The sequence below is a fragment of the Rhinatrema bivittatum genome, chromosome 1 (assembly GCF_901001135.1).
Source record: "Rhinatrema bivittatum chromosome 1, aRhiBiv1.1, whole genome shotgun sequence".
Taxonomy (NCBI): Eukaryota; Metazoa; Chordata; class Amphibia; order Gymnophiona; family Rhinatrematidae; genus Rhinatrema; species Rhinatrema bivittatum.
In genome coordinates, this window is record NC_042615.1 from 429,585,571 (window position 1) to 429,612,303 (window position 26,733).

A 26,733-nucleotide genomic window follows, 5' to 3' on the forward strand; every position below is an offset into this window, starting at 1 on the left:
CAATGTCAAAGTAGAAGAGGACAAGAAAACTAACTATATAACCTATCCTCAACGGGGAACAATTCAAACCCCAACCGGAACAGAACTCCCAACCGAAGGAGCGAAACCAGTAATCAGAGTAAGCGAACAAACAACGAGCGGACTCTCCGTTTCTTCCGAACAGCTCGGGCGGGATCCTGGACTGATCCTTGGTACTACAGGAACGAAAATTATCAGGTAAGAAACTCATTTTCCTTTCCCTGTACATACCTGGATCAGTCCAGGACACCTGGGATGTACCAGAGCAAACTTACTGAGGGTGGGAAGCAGAGAGTCCCGCTCGGAGTACCCTCTCTCCAAAACCCCCGGAATCAGTAGCCTGAACATCCAACCGGTAATGCCTAGTAAAGGTATGCTGAGGCTTCCAAGTAGCCGCCCTGCAAATCTCCTGGGGCGACACAGGAGAAGACTCCGCCCATGAAGCAGCATGCGAGCGTGTCGAATGAGCCCTGAGATCCAGAGGAACAGGCTTCCCCCACACTACGTACGCTGACCCAATGGCCTCCTTGAGCCAACAGGTGATCGTAGTCCAGGAAGCCGCACCACAGAACAAAAAAGGTGATCAGTCACCCGGAACGGATTAGTGACCTCAAGATAGCGGAGGAGGACCCTACGGACATCCAACATCCGCAATTTCTTCATATTCGGCTCCGACGCTTTCCCCGACTGCAAAGGCGGGGAGCTCCGTCGACTGATTCAAATGAAACGACAACACCACTTTTGGCAAGGAGGGAACAGTCTGTAAGAAAACCCCGGAATCCGAGATCCTCAAGAACGGCTCCCTACAAGACAGTGCCTGCCACTCCGAAATTCACCGCGCCGAGGCAATTGCGACAAGGAAACTGCCTTCAACGTAAGATCCCTTAGAGTTGACCGTTTAAGGGCTCAAAAGGGGACGAGCACAAGGCTGAGAGTACCCAATGGAGATTCCAAGACGGACAAGGCAGACGCAAAGGAGGACGGAGATGCTTAGCCCCTCAGAGAAAGCGCGCGATATCCAGGTGTAGAGCCAGGGAGACCCCATGCGCCTTGCCCCTCAGACAATCCAGTGCCGCCACCTGGACCCGAAGGGTACTACACGAGAGACCTTTAGCAAGACCAGCCTGAAGAAAGTCAGGATATTGGAGACGGAGCCAAGATAGGATCCACATTGCGTTCCGCACACCATTCCTCAAAAACTACCCAGACGCGAACATAAGCCAGGGATCAGACTGCTTTCTGGACCGGAGCAATGTGGCTACCACCGCAGCCGAATAACCTTTTCTCTCCAAACGCTGCCTCTCAAAAGCCATGCCGCGCGACAAAAGTGATCCACATCCTCCAAAAAACGGGGCCTTGACGAAGGAGTCCCGCTAACCCCCGGAGACGAAGGGGAAATTCCACCGACGACTGAAAGGGATCTGCGACCCACGGGCACCACGGCCACTCCGGAGCCACCCTGATCACGTTGGACGGATGCAATTCTAGGCACCGTAGGATCTTGCCTATCAGCGGCCAAGGAGTGAACACATACAGCAACACATCCGGCCAGGGTAGGAGCAACGCGTCGACGCCTTCAGCCCCTCTCTCCCGACGTCTGCTGTAAAATCTGGGAGCCTTTGTGTTCTGCCATGTGGCCATCAGGTCCATGTGTGGCGTCCCCCACCTTTCGCAAGTGAGGCGAAACGCATCCTGCGCTAGCTCCCACTCTCCGGGATCCAAGTGATGACGGTTGAGGAAGTCCGCCTGAATATTGTCGACTCCGGCGATGTGAGATGCCGCTATGTTGCGAGGTGTTGCTCTGCCCAGGACATCAGGAGCCGTGCCTCCTCCGCCACCAGTGGACTTGTCCCACCCTGACGGTTTATGTACGACACGGTGAGCGTGGTCCGACAACACCCGGATCGCCTTTCTCCGAATCAGAGGAAGAAAAGATTGCAGTGCCAGGCTTACTGCCCTGGTCTCTAGGCGATTGATGGACCACTGAGTTTGATCCGAGGACCATCGGCCCTGTACAGACCTGCCCAGGCAGACCACTCCCCAACCGGAGGGACTGGCATCCGTGGTCACCACCATCCAGTCGGGCACTAGAAGGGACACTCCACAGGACAAGCAGTCCGCCTCCAGCCACCAAGGAAGACTGGTCCGCGCCTGGGCCATGAGCGGAAGCGGTAGGTGGAACTCAGACACTGGTTTCCAGCGGGAAAGCAATGCTGATTGTAATGGACGTAGCTGAGCAAAAGCCCAGGGCACCAAAGCTAGCGGTGATGCCATAGAGCCCAACACCATCTGATAATCGCAAACCTGCGGGAGCCGAAAAGACAAAAACTGGCGCACCTGACTCTGAAGCTTGCATATCCGTTCCCTGGAGAGAAAACCTTGCCCTGTTTCGTGTCGACCAGGGCTCCCAGGTACTCCAAGGACTGGGTGGGAACTAGATGACTCTTTATGAGTTTGACCAGAACTCTTTCGACCACCTGACGACACTGAATCTCGGACTTGGCCCAAATCAACCAATTGTCCAAATAGGGGTGTACCAGGAACCCCTCCCGTCGGAGCTGAGCCGCCACCACTACCATCACCTTCGTGAACGTTCGGGGCGCTGTGGCCAGACCGAAGGGAAGAGCCTTGAACTGATAGTGCCCGTCCAGAATACAGAACCTGAGGAACAGTTGGTAAAACGGCTAAATGCCGATATGGAGGTACGCTTCTGAGATCCAAGGAGGCCAGGAATTCGCCTGGATGGACCGAGGCGATCACCGATCGAATCCTCTCCATTTTGAAGTGGGGAATACGAAGGCATCTGTTTACCCTCTTCAGATCTAAAATCGGCCTTGAGGAGCCGTCCTTCCTTGGCACGATGAAGTAAATGGAGTAACGGCCCTTGCCTCGCTGCCCCGGAGGTACGGGGAATATCGCTCCCAAGCCTTCCAGGCATTGGAGGGTTCCTCTTACTGCTGCGCACTTTATTGGGCACTTGCAGGGCAACCCCAGAAACTTGTCGGACGGAGTCCGTGCACAATCTAATGCGTAGGCGTGTTTTATCACGCTGAGGACCCCCTGATCAGACGTTATTTTGGACCATTCCTTGGGCAACAACTCCAACCTGGCTCCTACGTTTGGGACAAATGCCTGGAGCCGACGCGAGGAATGAACCGACCGCACCTTATTGGGAGGCCTCGGACTCCGTCCTCGCCGTAGGTCCCCCTTGCTGGCCGAACCGTTTCCCACGAAAGGACTGCGACCAGGACGATGGCCGGGAGGAACCCGCAGGAAAGCGGCCCGAGATCTAGACCTGTCCGCAGGCAGCTTAAAAGCCCTATTCTCCCCGAGGGACAACAACAAATCAACTAACTGCTTGCCAAACAATAATTTCCCCTTGAACGGCAACGCCCCGAGGTGAGCCTTGGACGACCCATCCACTGCCCAGTTCCGGAGCCAAAGGAGACGGGCAGAAACCGCTGAAACCATGGATCTGGCTGAAGTACGAAGCAGGTCGTAGAGGGCATCTGCAGTGTCGCTATTGCCACCTCCAGACGATCTGCCTGCGTAGCCTCCTCTTCCGAGAGGTCTGCATTGGCCTGGAGGACCTGAGCCCAGCTCAGGCTGGCCCATAAGGCGAAATTACTACAGATGGCTGCACGGACCCCCAACGCCGAAAAGATCTTCTTCAGTTGTAGCTCCAGCTTTCTGTCCTGTATGACCTTGAGAGCCATGGCTCCTGTGACCGGAATAGTCGACCGCTTCATCATGGCAGACACCGCCGCGTCCATCCATGGCAGTCGAAGGAGCTCCAGCACGTCCTCTGGTAACGGATAGAGCTTATCCATGGTCTTGCTCAGCTTCAGGCCCAACTCCGGCGTGCCCCACTCACGGAATAAGATAACCGAAGCCGCAAAAATGGAATGGGAAAGCTACGCTGTCCCAGGGAGACCCAGCCGTACCGGATCCACCTTGGCACCTGGCCTGGCGACAACCGGAGGGGCCTCTACCCCCAGCTCCTGGAGGATAGCCGGAATAAGCGGGAACAGCTCCTCCCTGTGAAACAGATGGACCACCTTTGGATCGTCTCCCTCGACGGCTGAAGTTCCTTTTCCCGACCCAGGCTGGGAAGGACTCTCACCTGCCCTGCCATAGACACCCCCCCCCCCCCCCCCGGGGGGTCCTCGGCCGGGTCTGCCTCGTCAGGAGATGCGGAATCAGAGTCCGTGCTTTGCGGGATCCCCCGCAACGGGCCATTCAGCCTTGCAGCGACACCGCTGGAGTCCGCAGCGAATTTCCTCTTCCGGGCTCCGGCAGTCCTGCCGGACCCCTTCACGGGACCTGGCTTTCCCCGCTTTCGTCGCTTTATGTCAGGAGTTTGCGCAAAAGACGTGCAAAATCCAACGAATAGGAAGAACCGGATCCAGAGTGAACTGGACCCGACAGGAGACTTGGCTCCCTCCGGGGCGCCACCCCCCGAGGGCCGCTGCTGCGGCGAAAGCGCAGGAGGCATGCCGCCATCCCCGGCAGCCTCCCTCGTAGATTCGCAGCCCGTGGCCAAAATGGCCGCCACTCCCGCGCTAAGCGGGAAAGGAGCTGCCGGGCCATCGGCAGTGGTAGCAACACGTGGCGCGAATGCGCCGCACGGGATCGGCCCCCCCCCCCCCCCCGACCTGCCCCAGACGGTCCCTCACCCCCGGAGACGCAGGCCGAACCAACACCGTCGCGGAATCGTCGCGCGCACGCGCCAAGCCGCATGTGCGGCAGACAGACCCTCTCGGCAAGCGGCGCAGTCGGGCACGAAAATAAACTGAAATTAAATTAAAATAAGAGAACTGCAGATCGCGCCCCCAACGCGCTAAAAACAGCCCCCCCCCCCGAGAAGACGGAGAGCCGGCACGACGAGAGACTAGCGGCACAGAGAAAAAAAAAACAGCTGCTTTTTTTTTTTTTTTTTTTAAAGAAAAACTTGCCGCTGTCCCCGGTCTTGAGGCTCCTGTTCCAGCGGGGGCGAGTGAACCGGGCTCCCCGGTGTCACCCCCGACGCTACTTCACCAGCCGGGTCCTCGACCCTAGCAGCAGCCTCAACCAGGGGGGGGATGGTCCCCTCAGAACCTTACAACCCCCTGGGAGGCAGGACCCGCGGGGGATGTTCTTCTCACTGCAAACTTCCTAATTAAATTCTTTTTTTTTTTTTTTTTTTTTTTTAAACAAACTAAACTCTAAAAACAACCCTGCTATCTAACAGACGCCAGGGAACCAGAGGCTGTGACTGAACCACCATCTACTGGAGACAGAGTAAGACTAAGGGGCTCTGTGAGGCAAGTTCCCATATATGGCTGGGGCCGACAGATCTTGCTCTGTCTCCATCTACTGGTGCGGAGTCACAACCCAGGTGTCCTGGACTGATCCTGGTACGTACAGGGAATGAGAATAGAATCCCCGCCCCTGCTGCCGCAGTGGAATAGGTTAGACCGCTCCAGCCATTATTAGGGTGGAGAGCTCCATCAAGAGTATTTCCTGATTCGAGGACAAGCCCCAAGATGGGCATGGAGGGAGTCCATGGGGACACCCAGGAAGTTTAAAATCGGTACCCTCTATGAATGATGGACAGGACCCACTGGTCTGAGGTAACCTGGGGGCAGTGGTCTGCAAAAAGCTACAGCGGGCCTCCACCGGAGGGCACAGCATTGAGGATACAGCGGTCAGGCTTATGCTCCCTCACAGCAGGTCTCTGCTGGGGGGCTGGCTGAGGCCTAAGGGTCAGTTGCTGCAGAGAATGGCCCCGGAAACCAATGCATGGAGCCCGTGCATGCGAAGTAAAAGGACAATATTTCCTCTGGCGACAGAAGGACCTCCTGGAGCCCTGGCGCAAGGATTTTCTGGCTGAGGAAGGTGGGTCAGATGGACTGGCCGATAAGTGCTGAAGGGTCTCATGGTGATCCTTCAACTGAGCCACAGCATCCCTGACCTTGTCTGCAAAATGTTTCTCGCCGATACAGGGCAGGTACGCGAGCTTCTCCTGGCCCTCCGGCCAGAGATCAGAAGCTTGGAGCCATGCCATCTGGCAGGCCTCAATGCCCGCTGCTGCCACTGTAGCCGCTGTCTCAAACACATAGGTGGACCGCACCTCGTGTTTACCACCCTCTAGGCCCTGTTGGACCACCGCCAAAAAAGCATCCTACTACTGCTGGGGCAGGCGGTCGGATAGGTCCTGAACCTGCTTCCATAGGTTCCAGTTGTACTGGGTCATGAACAACTGGCAGGAAGCAATACGGGCGATCAATATACTGCCCTGATTTACCTTTCTGCCTAAGGCATCCAAACACCCTATGCTCACAACCTAGGGGAGCGGAAGCATGGGTATGGGAACTCTTGGCCTTCTTGAGGGCAGACTCCACCACAATTGATTGATGTGGGAGCTGACGCTTCTCAAAATCCAAGGCCTGCTGTACCACATAGACCGCATCTGCCTTCCGACTGACCGGAGAAACTGAGGTGAGGTGCTCCCAGATCCTGAGGAGCAACTCCTTAAAAATATCGTGGATGGGAACAGCCACCACCTCTTTTGGGGCATCAACAAATTGGAGGACTTCGAACATCTTATAATGGGCATCCTTCTCGGTCAGGAGTGTAAATGGGATAGCGTCTGCCATAGCCTGAACAAAGCCTGCAAATGTTTGGTCCTCCGGTGGGGACCTGCGCCTCTCCACTGGAGAAGACAGGTCTGAAGGAAGATCCCAGAGTCATCCAAGGAAGACTCAGAGGTATTGTTTCCCCATGGGGCATACGCCTCACTAAGGTTCCCAGGGGGCCATCAGAGGGGGGTCCTGCCCAGGCCTCTTGGTTTGGGCATCTAGGGCACTGTGGGCATTAAGGACACCGATGTCACAGGAACCGGACTAGGCAACACCGGATGTGGTACCAATGGCCCTGACAGTGCCGCAGACCACAGCAACTCATCTTCCTCGGAGGAACCAACGATGGGAATCGCACTGGAAGGAGGAGTCATTGGTGGCCACTGGGGTATCGATGGATGCCCAGGCACCAGCAACTACTGCATAGACAATAAGCCCAGGAGAATATCAAGGCACTTCAGCAGCGGCACCAACATTGAAGGCGCAGGCTCCAACACTGGCAGGAGCACTGGGGAAAGCCAGCGGCTTGATGACCTGCAGGGCTTGAAGCATCACCAGCTGCACCCTGTGGTCCAGCAACTCCTGAAAATCCAAAGTTAGGATGGACTGAGGAGGAGAAGGCATCACCAGAACTCCTTCGGAGCCCTGAGGGAGTTCTGTGCCTGGCACCGGTATCGGTGGGGAATGCCTGGGGCTCCTGGGTTCAATGGAGGTCAGTGCCTCTTCTCCAGGGGGTCGCTTCGGTGGCATCACAGCAAACACCGGTGCCGATCAGAGTCCGGTGCCGTTTAACGACGGTGACCAGTGACAATGCTTCTGGGGCTTCCCTCGGGGCTTGGCTGGTCTTTCCCCGGCGCCAAGGAGGAGGGACGATTCTAATGTCCTGGAGCGCGACAATCCCGATGATGGCCTTTCTCCTGCCCCTCTCTCCCGAGCAGGACTCTGAGGGGGAGAGGACAACAAAGACGCAGTGTCCATCAGCTCCTCACCGCCTTTCGGCATCAACACCCCTGACACCAGAGTTGATGGATTGGAATTGCTGGAACCGAAGAGATTCTCCATTTTACCTAACTGGGCACGACGATCCTTGGGGGTCATTTGATCACAAAATCAACACCACCGGACGATGTGCGATGTCCCCAGGCAGAGGATACAAACCTCTTGCGGATCTGTCAGAGACAAGTTTCGCAGGTTCTGAGGATATCAGCGAAAACCTGACGCCATTCAAAAAGATCCGGCGAGTGGTCCATGACTAGCAGCCACCGAAGAGCTAGTCCACCACAAGTCGACCTCACAGTAGCACTTACCACGCTGCCCTATAGGCGAACTGAAAGGAGAAGTGGGGCCCGGCGATGAAAAGTCGGTAACAGACCGAAAAAACTGAAGAAAAAGAACAGAGCTCCACAACCGCAAGGCAAACGATCCGTGGAAAAGAAGAGACTGAAGAGGGACCCCACGTGGACACACAGATAGTGGCATGAAGGGCATGCTCAGCGTGCCAGTCAAAGTTTCTAGAAACATTGACATAAGTTTTCCATGCCGGGCTCCATTCGATGATGTTACACATGTGTGAGGACTACCATCTTGCATGTCCTAGAAGAATAAAAACTCTTTACCAATCATGTTCTTTCAAGAGCCAAACCGCAGGAGAAAGTCAACTCGGATCTTCGTGAGCTATCAACCCCTGACAAAGTAAGTTCCCAAGAGATGAGAAGCAGAGAAGACTGTTGCAAAACAGCCGGGATATATCTGTAAACCATGCTCTCCAGGGAAAATCTGGAGCCAGTAGCAGAACCACACCTGCTTATTATGGGTCAAGAATGAACATAAGAACATGCCATACTGGGTCAGACCAAGAGTCCATCAAGCCCAGCATCCTGTTTCCAACAGTAGCAATCCAGGCCATAAGAACCTGGCAAGTACCCAAAACCTAAGTCTATTCCATGTTACTGTTGCTAGTAATGTACATATTGTATATACCTGCAAACCTTGCTTACAATAATTTATTAATCTAACTTAATTCTCCTTTCACACTTCCCCCCCACTTTTTTCTTCTTTTACTCTCTTGTTAACATGTAATTTTCAATTATAGGTTAAATTTTATTTCCCCCACCTTTCTATTACTCTATAGTTATTATGTTTTAATTGTACTATGTTAAACTTGTTCGATGTAAAGCGCCACCCCAGGCACTAGTTTTATGTTACGCTGTGAACCGATGTGATATCATTGATGAATGTCGGTATATAAAATCTTTTAAATAAATAAAAATAATGTTCCCTCCATCAGCCACTCTTGAACCTGGGTTTCTATGCCCACTGATTGCAACTCCCTCCTGCAGCTGAAGTACCAATCCACCTTCACATTCATGCCAGTCGCCATCAAATCCAGAGTGAGCAAATCCCACCTTACCACTATGAGGCCAAAGGTTGCACCCAAAAACTCCACTCTCCCGGATCCAAGGTAATGCAGGCTGAAATAACTAGCCCAAAAAAACAGCAAGGAAGATGGTCTAACAAAGCCTGGAAGCAGACAAAGAAAATGTAGACCTGTCACCCTCAGTATAGGAATGACTTTATTTATAATACTGTGAAAACTGTCTGTAGAAAGTAAATTATGCCTCATTCAGGCCGAGTTTCGCCCAGCAACGGGGCTGCATCATTGGCTTAAAAAACTTTAAATAAATAAATAATTAAAGCATATTCCTTCACCAAAAGGCCAGCATTCCTGATTGCATGTGCACTTAATCCATTGGAATTTGTTCACTTGTATCAGTGTGATTATCTCAAAATATGTGACAGCACACCAGAACAACTTCAAAATAGTCTCTAGCAAAGAAGACTCCATCATTTACTCTGACACGTTCAAAGATCAAACAGGATGTCTGTCTCTTATGTTTCCAGGTCTCAGCAAGTCCTGCCCCTTCCAGCAGGACTTCCTGGTCTACGTTTTCTTTGTCTGCTTCCTGGCCTGCACCTTCTCCACTCCTGCTATGTGAGAGGCCAACAAAGCCAGCAGATGTGTTTCTGCCCAGAGAAGAAGCAGATCTATCTTCAAGGAGACCTGCAGGGTTTTTGTCCCTCCTTGATGGTTTATGTATGCCACTGCTGTGGTGTTGTCAGTCATTACTCTCACTGTCTTCCCACACAGCTGGTGAGCAAATGCAAGGAGGGACAACTGAATTGCCCTTGCCTCCAGGTGGTTGATAGCCCAACTGGCCTCCAATGAAGACCACTGTTCCTATGCCTGGAATTCTTGACAGTGAGCTCCCCATTCCTTCAGATTTGCATCTGTTATTACCACCACCCAGGAGGAAGGAGTCATCTCCACTCCCCTGCTCAGATAATAACTATCCCAGTCATCATAGTAAACCTTTTGCAACCACTCCTGGGAGTGGTTAGCACACCGCATAGTCCTGGGACTGGGGACTCCACTGAGAGAGAGCAAGATCCTTTGGAGAAGATGCATGTGTGCTCTGGCCCACGGAGCCACGTCCAAGGTCACCACCACAGATCCTAGTGTTTGAAGATAGCCCCAAGGCCTTGGAACTCTAGCTGCTCGAAGTACCCTGATCTGACTCCCCAACATCCAGATGTGCTCTTCCGGAAGATGCACTCGACCTGAGGTTGTGTTGAACTGAACTCCAAGATACACCAGATTCTGCGATGGTTGCAGATTGGATAGTCAATCTGAGCAAGAGCAACCTAATTCATGCAACATCTGAACCATCTATTTGGTGGCCACTTGGCTCTCTTAGCAAGACTTTGCCTGAATCAGCCAACTGTCCAGATACAGGTGCACCTGGATGCCTACTTTCCACAGAGCCGCTTCCACAACTATCATCACTTTGGAAAAGGTTTATGGCGCCGTAGTCAACCCAAAGGTCAGTGCTTGAAACAGACAATGGTGCCTCAAAACTGTGAAACAAAGGAATTTTTGATGTTGTACTCAAATTGGAATGTGAAGATATGCCGCCAACAAGATCAGAGACATGAGAAATTTTCTTTCCTGCACTGCCATGACAGACCATTCACCCGCTTTAAATCCAGGATAAAACAAAAGCAACCCTCTCTCTTTGGCATGACAAAATAGATGGAATACTGACCTTGTCCTTCCTGGTCCTTAGGAACAGGAACAACTGCTTTCAATATGAGGAGCCGCTGCAATGTTAACTGTACTGCCTCTCACTTTTCCAGAGAGTGACAAGGGGAATCCATAAAAGGCGTCTAAGACCAGATATTCTAATCCCAGGGCATATTCATGTGGAATTATCTCAAAAGAACCACTGGTCTGATGTTATCTGAGCCAGCCTGTGATAAAAACTGGATAAATGGCCTCCTATCTCTTGCAAGGGCAAGTGGGCTCCCATGATTTCATTGTGAAGTTCTGGAGGCATTTACCTCTCCGATCTTATGTTTCTAGTACCAAAAGGACAGGTTCCAGGAAAAGGTATGTATCCTCTGTCCCAACCATCCACGATTCGAAAATACCTTCTTGAGCCCCGCTGATGACTCTTTGAAGCCAACAAATGCCAGGAAGCCCAAACTCTATCCTCCAGTAACCTCGGGGCTTTGGGGTCATCCCAGACTTTAGCCATCTTCTCCAACTCCTCACTAAATAATAACGCTCCTTTAATGGCAGCTTTGTTAAATTGGTCTTGGAAATGTTATCTGCTAACCAACTGCACAACCACAGGAGCCAATGTGCAACAATAATGGATGTCACACCCTGGGCTGTTGAATGGGCGAAGTCTTTCCATGATGCAGCAACAGGCCATCACATAAAAGGCTTGCTTAAAAATAGCCTCTATCCTGCGTATCTTTCAAGGCCACTTCTCGCACCACCAGGATAGTGGTCCTCTTGGTCACGGAGCATACCAAAGTAGCAACTTTCAGGAACTGAAACCACTCCCTCACCTGAGGATCCAGGGAGTACATATCGACTAGAGACCACCCCTTTTAAAATTAGCCTCTGGAGCACTCCACTCCAAATGTATCATGAAGAGAGAAAAAGCAAGATGCTTTCTCTAGGCTCACCATAATGGAATCCTTTCTACCCACCGCAGTCCCTGCACTGGGATTGTCATTCAGCTGCAGTGTATGAAAGTACTGCACAATCAGATCTCTGTGAAATAAATCGCAGCATGGTTCTGTGAGCCTCCTCTCCAGAGGAAGCTCACTTTCTTCCAAGTCCACTAGGCCATCTATGGAGGGAAGCCCAGGAAACTACCCCAAGGATTGTCCAAATGTTAGGACACTTTCCCCATACCCCTCGGGGTCCAGATCTGTCCTCGATTTCTTCCTCTCCAGGGGAATGATGGGCCCAGATGATGAAGATCCCCTCATGCAGAAAGACTCCTTACCCTTGAAAAAATTCCAACCAAGAGTGAGTAGCCATCTCTGTACCCTGGACCAACAGCACTGAAATCGGAGGACAACAAAGTGACAACCCCCAACCTGGCCTGCACTCTGATATCAGAGAAGGAGGGCTATCTCCCTTTTCTAACTCCTGCCCCAGACCAGGTAATCCCTACTAAACATCCCCCTCTCAGCCTCTCCGGAATCTCCCGCTGCCAAAACTTCAAATTCTCTTTTCATGGCCACATAGACCCTGCATAGCCTGGACGCACCATTTCCAGGCCGCATGTAGAACACAGCTGTCGGCACCATTTTGAAATCTACCATGTGGCTCCCTCTTCCCATTCTTGGGTCTCTCTTGGCACTCAAAAACACGCCCGGTGCATCCCTGTAGTGTGACTGTAGCTGTCACCATTGTCACAGGCCAGCCATTTCCCTGTTCGATGCCCTGTCCTGATCCAATGCACAAAGGAGAAACACAGCTTTTTTGTGCTTTACTGAGCTGCCACTGACAATCCAGGCCTGCCTTGGATTGCAGGAGCCACAGGGGAGAGGAGGAGGTGATAAAGAGAAGAGGTGGAGTGGAGAAGAAATGAGAAAAACAGCTGAAACAAATGGAGGAGCGAGGGGTAGGCAGATGTAAACTTCCCAGGAAACTGACAGCCCCGTCCTCCTGGATGCCCTCTCTACCTTAACTAGCTCCACAAACTGATCCTTCACCTCTGAAGCCCCTCCAGACATCAGCTTCTCCTTCCCGAGAATCACACTCAACTGAGAGAGGGAACACAGCTGTCATCTCAGGAGCTCAGAGCCATTCCTGTCGGCAAAACTATGTCCATAGTACTGTTAAGCATGTCCCTCATCTGCTGGAGACAGAGATTATTGGCAATCTGATGTCAATGCAAAGATATATGAGAAGTGACATCAAGAAGCTTTGATCTCTGCCTCCATCTGCTGACTGGCATGCAAAAGCCAACTTTGGTGGTGGTGGTGATTTGGGGGGGGGGGGGGGTGTCTTCCTTTGGGCCACTGTGGCCTTTTATGAAGATGGCCACCCTGACCGAAGCCCTGCCATCATGTTGCATTTGGGGGCTTATTAGCCCATGGTACTGCAGCTTAGTACACCCCAAGCTATTTCACCCTCCCACACCAAACTTTGTACCTGAGGCAATGGAGGGTGAGATGACGTGCCCAAGGTCACAAGTGGAACAACTGCCCTGAATTTCAGTCTGAACGTATATTGGGGGGGGGGGGGGGGGGGGGAACACAACTAAATTTATGATTCACAAGGGCAGATCTAGGATATTGAAAAGGAATATGCAGATAGAATGGCACATCATCACGCCCCTGCTCCTTCTCTTATCCTCCCTTTTGTACCTTCTACCCCTCTTCTCCTTTTCTAATCATTCCAGATTATTCTCTAGCTCCATCCTATTCTATTTCTATCTTCTCCTCACCAGGTTTTTCTCCATTTTCCCTAGCTCTCTTGCTCCGCATCATCCTTTGTTTAATTTCAATCTCCTCCTTCTCTCCATGTTCCTCTTCATTTCACCCCTCTAGTTCCTTTTCTTCTCTCCTGGCTGGTCCTCTTCACCTCTCACCAAGCACCCTTAGATTCCTCTCTCTCTTTCTCTAAGCTCCTCTCCATCTCCTCCTCTCCTTCAGGTTCTTCAGTTTCTTGGGATACAGTACCAAAGGCAGAGTAGTAGCAGGCTGACAGAATAGAGACAGTGTGAGTGTACATTTCCTATCCTCTTAGCTGCTTCCTCCTCTCTCCATGGCATGCAAATACATGTTGATGGCCCTATTAGTTATTCCTGCGCGATTCAGTAAGTAAAACGTGCAGCCAAGCCGCATGTTACTTTCAGAAATTAGCGCCTACCCAAAAGTAGGCGTTAATTTCTGCTGGCACCGGAAAAGTGCACAGAAAAGCAGTAAAAACTGGCGACATTAAGTCTGAGGTCCCAAAAGTAAAAAATAAAAAATTTAAAATCAGCCCGTGGCATGCGGGTTGAAAACCAGACACAATTTTGCCGGCGTCCGGTTTCCGAACCCGTGGCTGTCAGCGGGTTTGAGAACAGACGCCAGCAAAATTGAGCGTGAGCTGTCAAACTCGCTGACAGTCGCCGCTCTTGTCAAAAAAGAGGCGCTAGGGACGAGCTAGTGTCCCTAGCGCCTCTTTTTACCACGGGCCCTCATTTGAATACTGAATCGCGCGCACAGGAGAGTGGCCTGTGCGCTCGCCTGCTCTCCTGCTTCCGCCTGTGTGCTCGGCAAATGCCCATTATAATCATCTACCATATTTTTGCTTTGTGAATTAAGACTTTTTTTCTTATCCAATTAAAATACACATAGCAGTTGCTAATATACCATTTCAGAAAGTCCCAGAAAGGGGCAATTATGTCTCCAACTCATAAATTCATAGCATCCTCATGTTAGAGTCAACACTTAATATGAGACTGATCCTTTTAACACTTAATTTAAGAGTTTCTTTCTTTCTTGGCCATTCAAGTTAATATAAAATCTCTGTAGATGCAATCAAGGAGATCTCAGCCCGATACTACCAGTGTTTCGACACAGTTCTTGTCTGCTTCAGGGGCTAGTCATGTTAATGTTGGAAATGCCATGCTGTAGACTGAAGAAACTGCAAATCTTAGTATTATCCACAAAAAGACATTTTTCCTTCTAAACCATCCGCAATGTCATTTACAAAGATATTGAACAGAAGCGGTCCCAAATCCGATCCTTGAAACACTCACTGTTCTCTCTTCAGAGCAGATTCCATTCACCATTACATATTGTCACCTGTCACTCAGTTTGGAATCCGCTCCACCACTTTGGCAACCACACCCAGACTTCTTATTCACGAGCCTCTTCCAAATCATATTGAGTGCTCTTCCTTCAGCCAATTCTCTAGTCATGCAATAAAAATAAAATCAATCAGATTTGTCCGACAGGATCTTCCCCTGCTGAATCCATGCTGCCTCAGGTCCAGGAACCCACAGTTCACTATCCTCTCCTTCAGAGTCTCGATTAATTTTCTCATCACTGAGGTCAGCCTCTGACAGCCTCCTCTCTGGATACCACTGACAGCCTCTGACAGCTTCCTCTCTGGATACCACTCCTGTGAAGCAGGACCACCACCGCTCTTCTCCAATCACATGGCACAACTCCTGAATTCAGGGTTCTATTGAACAGGTCTTTCAGTGGACCCATCACATCTCTGAGCTCCCTTAGTATCCTGAGATATACCCCATCCAGTGTATTGTCCACTTTTAGTTTTCCCACCTCTTCTCTTCTGTAAACAGGATTGTGTCTACTCCACTCCCATCCATGCTCTTGTGAGCCAGCAACAATCTTTCTCCAGGGTCTTCTTTAGTGAACACCAAACTAAAGTATTTATTTAATATTTCTGCTATTTCTTCATCTTTCACCATACATTGCCCCTTGTCTCCTTTCAGTTTTACTATACCACCTAATATGTCTGAAAAATGTTTTGTCACCTCGCTTTACCTCTTTGACAATCCTTTCTTCTACTTGAACTTTCTCAAAAATGATTTTGGCATTCTCCTTGACAGAGTTGGAATTACCTAGTTAAGTGTCTGCATGGGTTACATGGATGAAACTGAGTAAAAAAAAAAAAAGTCAAGTCCAGGTAGAGGACCTGCCAACATTATCTCAAGAACGATCCAAAACAGGCTTAGAAGACACTTGTACACACTAACAAGAATTGGTAGTACCAGTTCTATGGAAGCTGGGTAGAGGATGAAAAATTTGCGATCCTTTTGTCAAAATGGGATCTCAATAGAGCTTTACAGTTTGAAATACATTGAAACAGCCACTTCCAAGACAGATAACCAGGTAGAATATTTCTGGTGCCTGCGTCACAGCTTTCAAATGGATGAGGTCACAATATATGATATTTTCTTAAAGTACTACTTAAATCTGAACTATGAGCTGAAAGCCACAAAAAAAGAGCACGTGTGCAAGTAGTCTTTTTTACAGGTTGCCTTTTTGAAATATAGGGACACTAGCATACAAGGAAGAGTAGTGAGCAAAAGCTTTAAGTAAAAACTGCTTGTGAAATATTCACTTTTAGCACAATAAGAAACTACATAAAGCAGAAATCACATTTGGGGGGTATTTTCTTCTAGCGCACACTGGCTCAGCGATATAAATTTTAGAAGCTAAATTAATGCCATATGAAACTGCTATTTTAAAGACACTATATACTCACATAAAGGTCAGCTTCTTTAAGTTCTAGGTACTCTCTTTCTAACAACAAGTAAGCTCTGGAGTGCATAATATTTCAGCTTCACAACTCAAGATGGCCAAAATGAAGAGTAGTTTAAAACAGCGCTTCTCAACCGGTGTATCGCGTCCCCCGGTGTCCCACTACCCCAGTCTACTGTCTTACTCCCTTTTCAGCCCCCGCGGACCAATTGGAAGCCTCCTTTTTTCCTATCCCCATGGCCCAATGGGAAGTCTCCTTCATTCTGCCTGCCCCGCGCAGGCCAATCGGAAGCCTTCTCCCTTATACCTGCCAGTGGAAGTAGGAAGAAGGGAGGAAGCCTTTGATTGGCCGGTGAGGAAGGCATCAGAATGCCGTGGGGTGGTGGGAGGAATACAAGTGTTGAACTCCAACGAAGCAAGGTCGCCATGGGAGCCCATTCCCATGGCGGCGAAGAGGAAACCCGACCCCGACCGAGGCCACCACTGGAGCCCATTCCCGTGGTGGCGAAAAAAAAAAAAAGGCCCGCCGGAGTAAAGCCGCGGCGGAACTAGAGCCCATCCGTACAGTGAAGGAAGAAGACGTTTTTGGTGAGAGCTGGCGCGTCTGGGTGTGCACGAGTTCCTGGCTGAGAGCTGGTGCGTCTGGGTGTGCACGAGTTCCTGGCTGAGAGCTGGTGCGTCTGGGTGTGCACGAGTGCCTGGCTGAGTGCTGGTGCGTCTGGGTGTGCACGAGTTCCTGGCCGAGTGCTGGTGCGTCTGGGTGTGCACGAGTTCCTGGCCGAGAGCTGGTGCGTCTGGGTGTGCACGAGTTCCTGGCTGAGTGCTGGTGCGTCTGGGTGTGCACGAGTTCCTGGCCGAGAGCTGGTGCGTCTGGGTGTGCACGAGTTCCTGGCTGAGTGCTGGTGCGTCTGGGTGTGCACGAGTGCCTGGCCGAGAGCTGGCGCTTCTGGGTGTGCACGAGTTCCTGGCCGAGTGCTGGTGCGTCTGGGTGTGCACGAGTTCCTGGCCGAGAGCTGGTGCGTCTGGGTGTGCACGAGTGCCTGGCTGAGTGCTGGTGCGTCTGGGTGTGCACGAGTTCCTGGCTGAGTGCTGGTGCGTCTGGGTGTGCACGAGTGCCTGGCCGAGAGCTGGCGCGTCTGGATGTGCCCGAGTGCCTGGCTGAGTGCTGGTGCGTCTGGGTGTGCACGAGTGCCTGGCCGAGAGCTGGCGCTTCTGGGTGTGCACGAGTTCCTGGCTGAGTGCTGGTGCTCTGGGTGTGCACGAGTTCCTGGCCGAGAGCTGGTGCGTCTGGGTGTGCACGAGTTCCTGGCCGAGTGCTGGTGCATCTGGGTGTGCACGACTGCCTGGCCGAGAGCTGGTGCGTCTGGGTGTGCACGAGTTCCTGGCTGAGTGCTGGTGCGTCTGGGTGTGCACGAGTTCCTGGCTGAGTGCTGGCGCGTCTGGGTGTGCACGAGTGCCTGGCTGAGAGCTGGCGCTTCTGGGTGTGCACGAGTTCCTGGCCGAGTGCTGGTGCGTCTGGGTGTGCACGAGTTCCTGGCCGAGAGCTGGCGCGTCTGGGTGTGCACGAGTTCCTGGCTGAGTGCTGGCGCGTCTGGGTGTGCACGAGTTCCTGGCTGAGTGCTGGCGCGTCTGGGTGTGCACGAGTGCCTGGCTGAGAGCTGGCGCGTCTGGGTGTGCACGAGTGCCTGGCTGAGTGCTGGCGCGTCTGGGTGTGCACGAGTTCCTGGCTGAGTGCTGGCGCGTCTGGGTGTGCACGAGCTCCTGGCTGAGTGCTGGCGCGTCTGGGTGTGCACGAGTGCCTGGCTGAGTGCTGGCGCGTCTGGGTGTGCACGAGTTCCTGGCTGAGTGCTGGCGCGTCTGGGTGTGCACGAGTTCCTGGCTGAGTGCTGGCGCGTCTGGGTGTGCACGAGTTCCTGGCTGAGTGCTGGCGCGTCTGGGTGTGCACGAGTGCCTGGCTGAGTGCTGGCGCGTCTGGGTGTGCACGAGTTCCTGGCTGAGAGCTGGCGCGTCTGGGTGTGCACGAGTTCCTGGCTGAGTGCTGGCGCGTCTGGGTGTGCACGAGTTCCTGGCTGAGTGTTGGCGCGTCTGGGTGTGCACGAGTGCCTGGCTGAGTGCTGGCGGGTCTGGGTGTGAATGAGTGAGACAGCTTGTGCAAGATTCATCTGGAGGACGTATTCCCCGGGTTACCCCATGCTGCGGGCCACTACCGGAGAATCCAGCTAAGATAACCATCTACTCTGGACTGTACCTATTTACCCGCTCCTCGGGTTACATTGCTGTACAATAAAACCTATTGCCTCCTGTGTCCATCACTGCTGAGACCCCGCCTGTTGTGGTGAGTCCCCACAGGGCTTCTTCCTGTGGGTGGAGCCAGCTCTTGCCTATCTAGTTCTAACCTAACAACGTAACATGCATGTCTGCTTCCTGGCTACAGCATGAGCCTTTGAGTGTGTAATTAATGAGCAGCATGGTAGCCAGGCCCCACTTTTTGTGGCACATAAAGTGCCTCCTCATCTTTCCTATCTTTCCTGCCTTTCCTTTTCTAGCCTCTGTCTTATCCCCAGACTCAGAGACAGTGAGAGTGTTAACTCCGGGGGGATTCTGCGCAAAAAAATTGAAAAATTTGCAACAAAAAGTTGAAAATTCTGCGCACACATTTTCTGAATTCTGCAAAATTCTGCACATTTATTTTTCAAAATAACATTTTTTTGCAAATTCTTGTGCATTTCAGTGCAATCCAGTCCCTGGCAACTTGACACTGCTGGCAGAAGAGCCAATTGCCGCTGCTGGCAGATGAGCCAAGCTGGCAGGAGCTGCTGTAGTTGTTGCTAACCTCTCCACCTGAATATCCCTGCTCACTGTCTCTCTTACATATCAGACATATGCTTTCTCTCACATGCCATCTGTCACACACATGTTCTGTCTCCCCACATACAACTCTCTCACACACACACACTCCTCGCCCGCCCGCACATACAGACTGCCAGGTAGACACCTACCCACTGGCTCACAACAAACACAAGGGCTCAAACATACATTCTCAGGGCCAGGGCCTCTTCTTTAGCCCCTCTCTTTCCCCCTCCCCCCTTATTTCTCTTTCCTCCTTCTCTCTTTCTCTGTCCCCCTTCCTTCTCTCTCTCCCTTTTCTCCTTGCTTGCTTACCTTGAGCCGTCGTACCGTGCTGTGATGCACCCACTCTCTGTAAGCCACCTGACTTCCCCTCCCTTCTCTCTCTCTCCTTCTTCGCCTCCTCTCCTTTCCTCCCTCTTCCCTTTTCCCCCACTTCTCCTTTTCCCCTTCTCCCTTCCCCCTCCCCTCTGTTCCCCTCCCTCCCTCTTCTCCTTGCTTGCTTACCTCGAGCCGCTGGTGCCGTGCTGCGATGCCCCACTCTCCGTGCGCCACCTGATTTCCCCTCCCTTCTTTCTCTCCCTCTTCTTCTCCTCTCATTTTCCCCTTCTTTCTCTTTCCCCCAACCCCTTCTCTCTTTCCCCCTTCACTCTTTCCCCCTCCCTTCTCTATCTCCCTCTTCTCCTCCTTGCTGCTTGCTCCTCGAGCTGCCGGTGCCGTGCTGCGATGCCCCCACTCTCCGTGAGCCACCTGACATCGCTGTCCCGGATTGGCCGCTGTCTGTGCGCGGCATGCTTCCGGTTCTTTTTTATCCATTTCCGGCGAGGGAGGATCTGCGCGGCAGCGCCGAAATCTGCGCGGCGGCGCTAAAATCTGCAGGAACTGGCGAGGGAAGAAATCTGCAAGGTGAGGGAGGAAATCTGCGTGAAGGAGGAATTCTGCACAAATTCCGCAGTAGCGCAGAATTCCCCCAGGAGTAGAGTGTACACTGAATGCTGGATGTCAGTCATTCCAAGTGCTGGGAGCAGCAGGAGTGGAGAACGTCTGGCAGCCACATGCAACAGCCAAGGTAACTAAACGATCCAACTGACTGCATTTCACTGATTTCTCCCTTCTATTATATAGAAGGAGTTGGTCCATTAAGACAGGTTTATGTGTGCCTCATCCTCTTTCTTCCTTTGTTTTAAAATTTAGAAGAGAGACTGGTAGGGCAGTAAGTACTTCCCAAGCACTTCTTTAGGCCATATGCTTGCTCTCCAGATCTACACTGCCTGCTCTGCACATACTGGTGTGCCATACAACATTTTTAATATATTCAGTAGATGTGCCTTGGACTTGAAAAGGTTGGGAAACACTGCCCTATATCTCCTGGCCACCTGACAAGTCTACCTTTGCACCTCTAGTGCTTCTACCCTAATACCTCTCTCTTCCAAATAATGTAAGTTTGGTTTAGTTTATTTTCTTGTTATACTGCCTTTCAAATATTAATCAAATCAGGTACTGCTCTACTCCCTATTCTTCCTTGTACTGCTGAGCAATGACTTTATGCCTAAATCCCTCAGCTCTTGCTTCCCTCCTGTTAGAAGCAAGAGCTCAAAAAAGATGATAGAACTAGCAGGAGGAGGAAGAGCGACTCACTATAGATGTGTACTTTTTTTCATATGGTGTGTAAATCAGGTCTTAAAGCTGTGACTCACTAGGTATACCTTATAGCAATAAAGCAATAAAGATGTAAAATAATAGAATGACATTGAAAGAGCCAAGAAAATGGTCATTTTTAAAGGGCTGAGCTGAACTATTATCTCAACTTCAGAACTGTTCTAAGGTCAAAGGAACGGGAGTGTTTCTTTGACATAGTGTAAAAGTAAAGCTCATACCCTGGAATGCTGGTATTCAAAACTATCATCTCTCTCTCTCTCTATCTATCTATCTATACATGTATATTTTTTGGGAGGCAGTGGGATCCTTAATTTAGTGTTAATAAATCTGGAGCCAGTTTACTGGTAACTGCTGTCTTAAAGACAACAAAAACTTAAGTCCCAGAATTGGTACATTTGTCCAGCAGGGCCTGAGAATGCTGCAGACCTATTTTCAGATCCCTCAATATAAACAGAGGCACTAGTTATAGTTGAATAGAAAATGTGGCTCTACATAATTTTATTTTGGCAACAGGTTGTTGGTATTGCCAGCATTTATTTTAAATTGATCACAAGCTATGAATGATGTTAATGTGGCTTCCATATTGGATACAAATATAGCCACCAACTTGAAATTCAGATTGCATAGAACTCTAAAGTGAATCACCCTACAGGTACAAAATGTATGATTTGTGAACCCTTGTGGCTCTGGTGCAGTTGACTCAACCTACAGGGAAAGCCCTGCAGGCTCTTACTTGACAGCTGGTGGACCTAGGCTAGGAAGAGACAGATCTGCAGCTTCAACTATACCAACCCCTTTCCCCTTGGGTTTCAGGGGCCAGCACGTCTTAGTTGAGAGTCTCTAAGGAGACTCTCAACTTTCATCTTTCATCTTTTGTATTTATACTGTATTCACACTTCATTTACTCTATCCCTTTTATATTTATTTTCTATATAATATTTATTACTATATTACTATGTTTAATTGGTTATCTATTCTATTTGTTCCATCATTATTGTTATTGTTCTATTGTTACCTGTTTTATTGTTCAATTGTTCTATGTAAAGCCCCCTACTCTTTTTGGGCATTTAAAAGTTGTATGTAAACCGGATTGATTTGCAGTTCCTACAAGAACTTCGGTCTATAAAAATAAAAAAAAAAATAATAATAATAATAATTAATTAATTAATTAATTAATAAAAAAATAAAATATATATATATATATATAAATATATATATATCAGATGTATACACAGGTCCAGTATCAAGCTAGGGTCCAAGGAAAGCGGTGAACTTGAGAGGTCAGTGTCCAGGTAAGGATAAGAGGCAGGCAGCGGACAAGAATTGTCAATATCCAGGCAAGGATCAGAGACAGGTTGCAGGCCAGAATAATAAAGGTCTAGGCTAGAATCAAAATCCAGTGATCCGTCTGAGTGCAGGTGAAGAAGGCAAGGAGACGGACTGACACGGTGGGTAGGAAGGATGGGAAGATTGGATGAAGACGAGTTAGGCAGGCTGGGCTGGAGAGACGAGGCAGGCTCAGGAACACAAGATGAAACAGCAACTCACAATACCCACAAGTGTTGCCGACCTGTTTTGAGGTGAAGGAAGGAGTCCAGGGAAGTCCTATAAGGTGCTAAAGCCATGAAGTCATCAGGAGGCGCCTCGACCAAGTTCTCACCATGGACCCTTCAAATACGGCACAGTCTGGCATGCGTGCACCTAGAGGAGCTCATGAGGGGAGCCACGATAGCAGCGTCCTGCCACAGAGTGAGCTTCCGGCAGTATTCTGCCACTGGATAGAGGAACCAGCAGGTCTGTAGCATTGGATGAATGCTGTGGCTCACGGGGCCTATTCACAAGCTGTGAAACTTAACAAGAAGCTGACTGTGTTTTATACTATATGGAATTCCTGGAACACTCGGGGGGCAGATTTTAAAACCTACGCGTGCGGCCTACAAATGTACACTCGATTTTATAACTTGCGTGTGCAACAGTGCACGTTATAAAATCTGGGGTCGGCGCGCACAAGGGGGTGCACACTAGGGGAGCCCCAATGGCTTTCCCCGTTCCCTCCGAGGCCGCTCTGAAATCGGAGCGGCCTCGGAGGGAACTTTCCTTTGGACCCCCCCCCCACCTTCCCCTCCCTTCTCCTATCTAACCCGCCCCCCAGCCCTACCTAAATCCCCCCTACCTTTATTTTGTAAGTTACGCCTGCCGGCTGCCAACACACTCCCCCGGCACAGCAGCAAGTGACCGCTGTGCCAGAGGCCTCGGTCCCGCCCCCGGACTGCCCTGCCCATGTCCCCCCACACCCCGCCACCTTTTTCAAGCCCCAGGACATACGTGCGTCCCAGGGCTTTACGTGCGCCACCGGACCTTTTGAAAATAGGCCTGGCGCACGCAACCCCCCTACGTGCGTAAATCCTTGAAAATCTGTCCCTATATTAATGTACTATATGATGTAAAACGCCAATGACTATTGCACCTACTATTAATATGAAGAACATGGTACTAATTGAACATTTATATCAACTTTTTATTTTGTGTTCATGAAACTAATGTGAATAAATCAAATAATGGTTTAATGAAAATGAATGTTTACAAAAGTTGGTACATTTTGTAATTACTTAATATAATACTATTCACCATTCTTTACTTTTTAATTATTTTCCATGGGGATTGTTGTACAAGTCTCACCTTCACACTTGCAACACCTGAAATAGCAAGAGCCAATTTTCAGCAAGGATATTCTCTTGCACACTTTGGGGTGAATTTTAAAAGCATTGCTCATTTTAAAAGGCCATTATACATGAGTACAGTATATGGGCTATGCTTGAGCAACGAGTTTTATATGCCACTGAAGAAGCTATTGGCGAAACACTGTGTTGGGTGCTATTCAGTGCTTTTCAAAGTTTGATTTTGGAATATATTCTTTGGACTATGGTCTATAACTTAAATTTTATAAAAATATTTTTTGAAAAATTCTAAAAAAATTCAATAGTGCATTAAAAAATTGTGAAGGTGAATGATCGAGAAGACCGGTTGGTTTGGGTAGAAACATAACATCAGGCTTGCTGACACCTTCATTTAGGCTATAATTATAATTTGATTGGTTAACTCCCCACTTGGATAACTATTTGACTCCACTGAAATTGATTTTGTGTGATAATTGAAATCTCCCATTATTATTGCACTGCCAAATTGGTTAGCTTCCCTGATTTCTCTTAGCATTTCATCATCTGTCTAACCATTTTGTCCAGGTGGACGGTAGTATAGTCCTATCACTATACTCTTACCCAACACATGTGGAATTTCTACTCATACAGATTCTACTGAGCATTTAGTCTCTTGTATGATCTTTTTCCTGTTGGACTCTATACCCTCCCGGACATAAAGTGCCAAACCCCCACCAAGTTGATCCTCCCTACCATTGTGATATAATTTGCACATCCCTAGTTGCATTAAGAAACTCCTCAGCTTGATTCAGTTCATGGATATGTAACAGTTTTGCATTATGGTGCAAGGGTCTTTGTTTGCATATAACACATCACAATGTATTCTTCACTTGTCTACTTGATCTTGAAAAACATAGCTGCTTAGCTCTTGGCTCTGTGTCATCTTTAGCATCTTCATCTGTGCTGTGTAGATAAGAACAAGTTTCTTTTAGTGCATAAGGGAAGCAGCATTCCATATGATACATGCACTGAGAATTTCTCTAATAGTGATACCATCAGGCTATCCAGTTGGCCTGATGCCTGCTGCAGTTTCTTTATACCATTTTCTATTTTGTATGTAATATTGTATACTTTTATTTATTTATTTTTATTTATACTTTTTATTTCCCATTCTAAAAGATCTCCATTGGCTCCCAGTACAATTCAGGATTCTTCATAAATCTCTTACATTAATCCACAAACATATTCACCATCAGACCCCTCTTGACCTGCGATACCCCCTCAAACTGCACTCAACATCTAGACCTTTAAGGGATGCCTACAAGGGATCCCTACATGTACCTTCTATCAAAGCTATACAACACTCAAATATCAGAGACCGGTCATTCTCCATCACAGGTCCCTCCATCTGGAACACCATGCCTCCGGACCTCAGGCAGGAATCATGCCTTCTAACTTTTAAAAAGAAATTAAAGACTTGGCTGTTCTGCCAAGCCTTCTCCGACACCAGCCCAACAGCCTGACTTATAACTGTTCTAGCAACTATGCATACAAACAAGCGCTAAACCATGAATATAAATTATTAAGAAAACGTTTACAAATTATCATGAGGACTGCTCCTTGCCTCCCTCGCATTCTCCAATGTATATTATAATCTTTCGTCCCCCTTCTTATTTCCTACTCCAAGTTTACACATCCTTGTTATAATGTAACTTTATACTCCTTCAAATCGTCTCTACTGTTTGGTTGGTTATAGTTTCTACTTGTACGATGTAAACCGAGCTGATTTGATTTGTATCAAGAAATTCGGTATATAAAAGCCTTTAATAAATAATAATAAATACAAGTTCCAGAATGCACTGGGGCTTTTTTTCTAGAGCGGATGAGACCTCAACTTTCACAACTTTCATTATTCTGTTACTCCACCACCTAAAAAGAAATTTCATTGCAATGATATTTATCTGAATTATACATGGAAGGAAAACATGGTTACATGGGATAATATTAACAGAATCGATACAACATGATTCAGCAATTTACTATTAAGTTTCTTACCTCTTGGCTGATTCACTTTGGGGTTATATGCAGTTCCCCCTTGTTGTCCTGTGACAGATGTTTCAAAATTCTTCAGCAATTATGTGGAAAATTTGCATAATTTTGCATATTAAGTATTTTTTTAACTATAAAAAGTCATTTTCTGACATGTATCCAGTTTATTTGGTACTTTATTAGAGGAAAATGATCTTAGTAATTGGGGTTGGGGGGAGAAAGGATGGGATGGGATTTAGAAATAGGAAGAGAAAGGACTTCAGGAGGGAAATGGAGGGATCTCAGAAGGGGTAGAGGAAAAGGGATGAAGAAGGATAGAGGAATCAGGGAGGGAGTAGGAAAGGGAAAGTAGAAGAAAAGAGGTTTGAAGATGGGGTGGGAAAGGAGGAGGAAAGATTGGGAAGGAGGAATGGGGAAAAGAGTAACTGACAATGAGAAAAAATTGGAGAAGGGAAGAACTGGAGGGGAGAAAGGTCCTGAGATCTTGTGGGGATGGGGAGGTGTCCCTTCCCTGGCTTCAGTCCTATTTCCCCTCACATTCCAACTTCTGGTCTCTACTTTCTTTTCTATCACTCCACCCTGTTCTTTTTTTTCCTCTCCTTTCCTCTCTCTACCTCCAGTTCTTTTATCGCCTCCATCGCATCTGCCCTTACCCCCACCCATCCATTCTTTTCCAGCATCTTTATACAATCCCTGATTCTCCAATGCCCATAACTCATCCAACTTATCACAACCTCATCCTGCTTCAAATCCATCTTCTCCTTATCCAGCTCCTCTTTTACTTATCCCCTGCCTTTCTCCCATTTCACACAACCTACCTGCTAATCACCCTGTTCTCTTACCTACCAAACCTCCAGCCTAACAACTTCCTCCCTCTACCCTGTCTGCACTGGAAAGTAGGGGTGTGCATTCGTTTTGAACTTAAATGTAAAACGCTATTTTTTTTTTTTTAACTTAAAAAAGTGATGAGGCGAAAACGATCGGATTTCCAACTTATTCAACATAGCTATGTTGAATACGTTGGAAATCGCGATTGTTGATCCAAAATAAAATTTAAACCCCTCACCTTCCTTAATCCCCCCCCCCAAAGACTTACCACAACTCCCTGGTGGTCCAGCGAGGAGTCAGGACGCCATTTCTGAACACCTTTGCGAGGAGCATGTGACGTCGGCGCCACGTCGGAGTGATGCGGCGTCACGTGATTCTCCGTGGGTTCGCTCCGGGACCCTCGTTCGACCCAAAAGGAACTTTTGGCCAGCTTGGGGGTGTCAGGAGGCCCCCCCAAGCTGGCCAAA

General features: G+C 49.3%; 1 protein-coding gene across 1 annotated transcript in view; it reads right to left on the reverse strand.

The window, feature by feature from the left end:
* Positions 1 to 17,551, reverse strand: part of LOC115096894 (ubiquitin-conjugating enzyme E2 U-like) — a 205,374-nt gene extending 187,823 nt beyond the window's left edge. Inside the window, exons 1-2 of the mRNA XM_029612142.1 lie at positions 17,109 to 17,551; positions 16,792 to 17,020 (exon numbers count right to left, since the gene is read on the reverse strand). Of these exons, the coding sequence (XP_029468002.1) occupies positions 16,792 to 17,020; positions 17,109 to 17,551 (672 nt within the window). The remainder of the gene's footprint in view (positions 1 to 16,791; positions 17,021 to 17,108) is intronic.
* Positions 17,552 to 26,733: the final 9,182 nt, after the last annotated feature.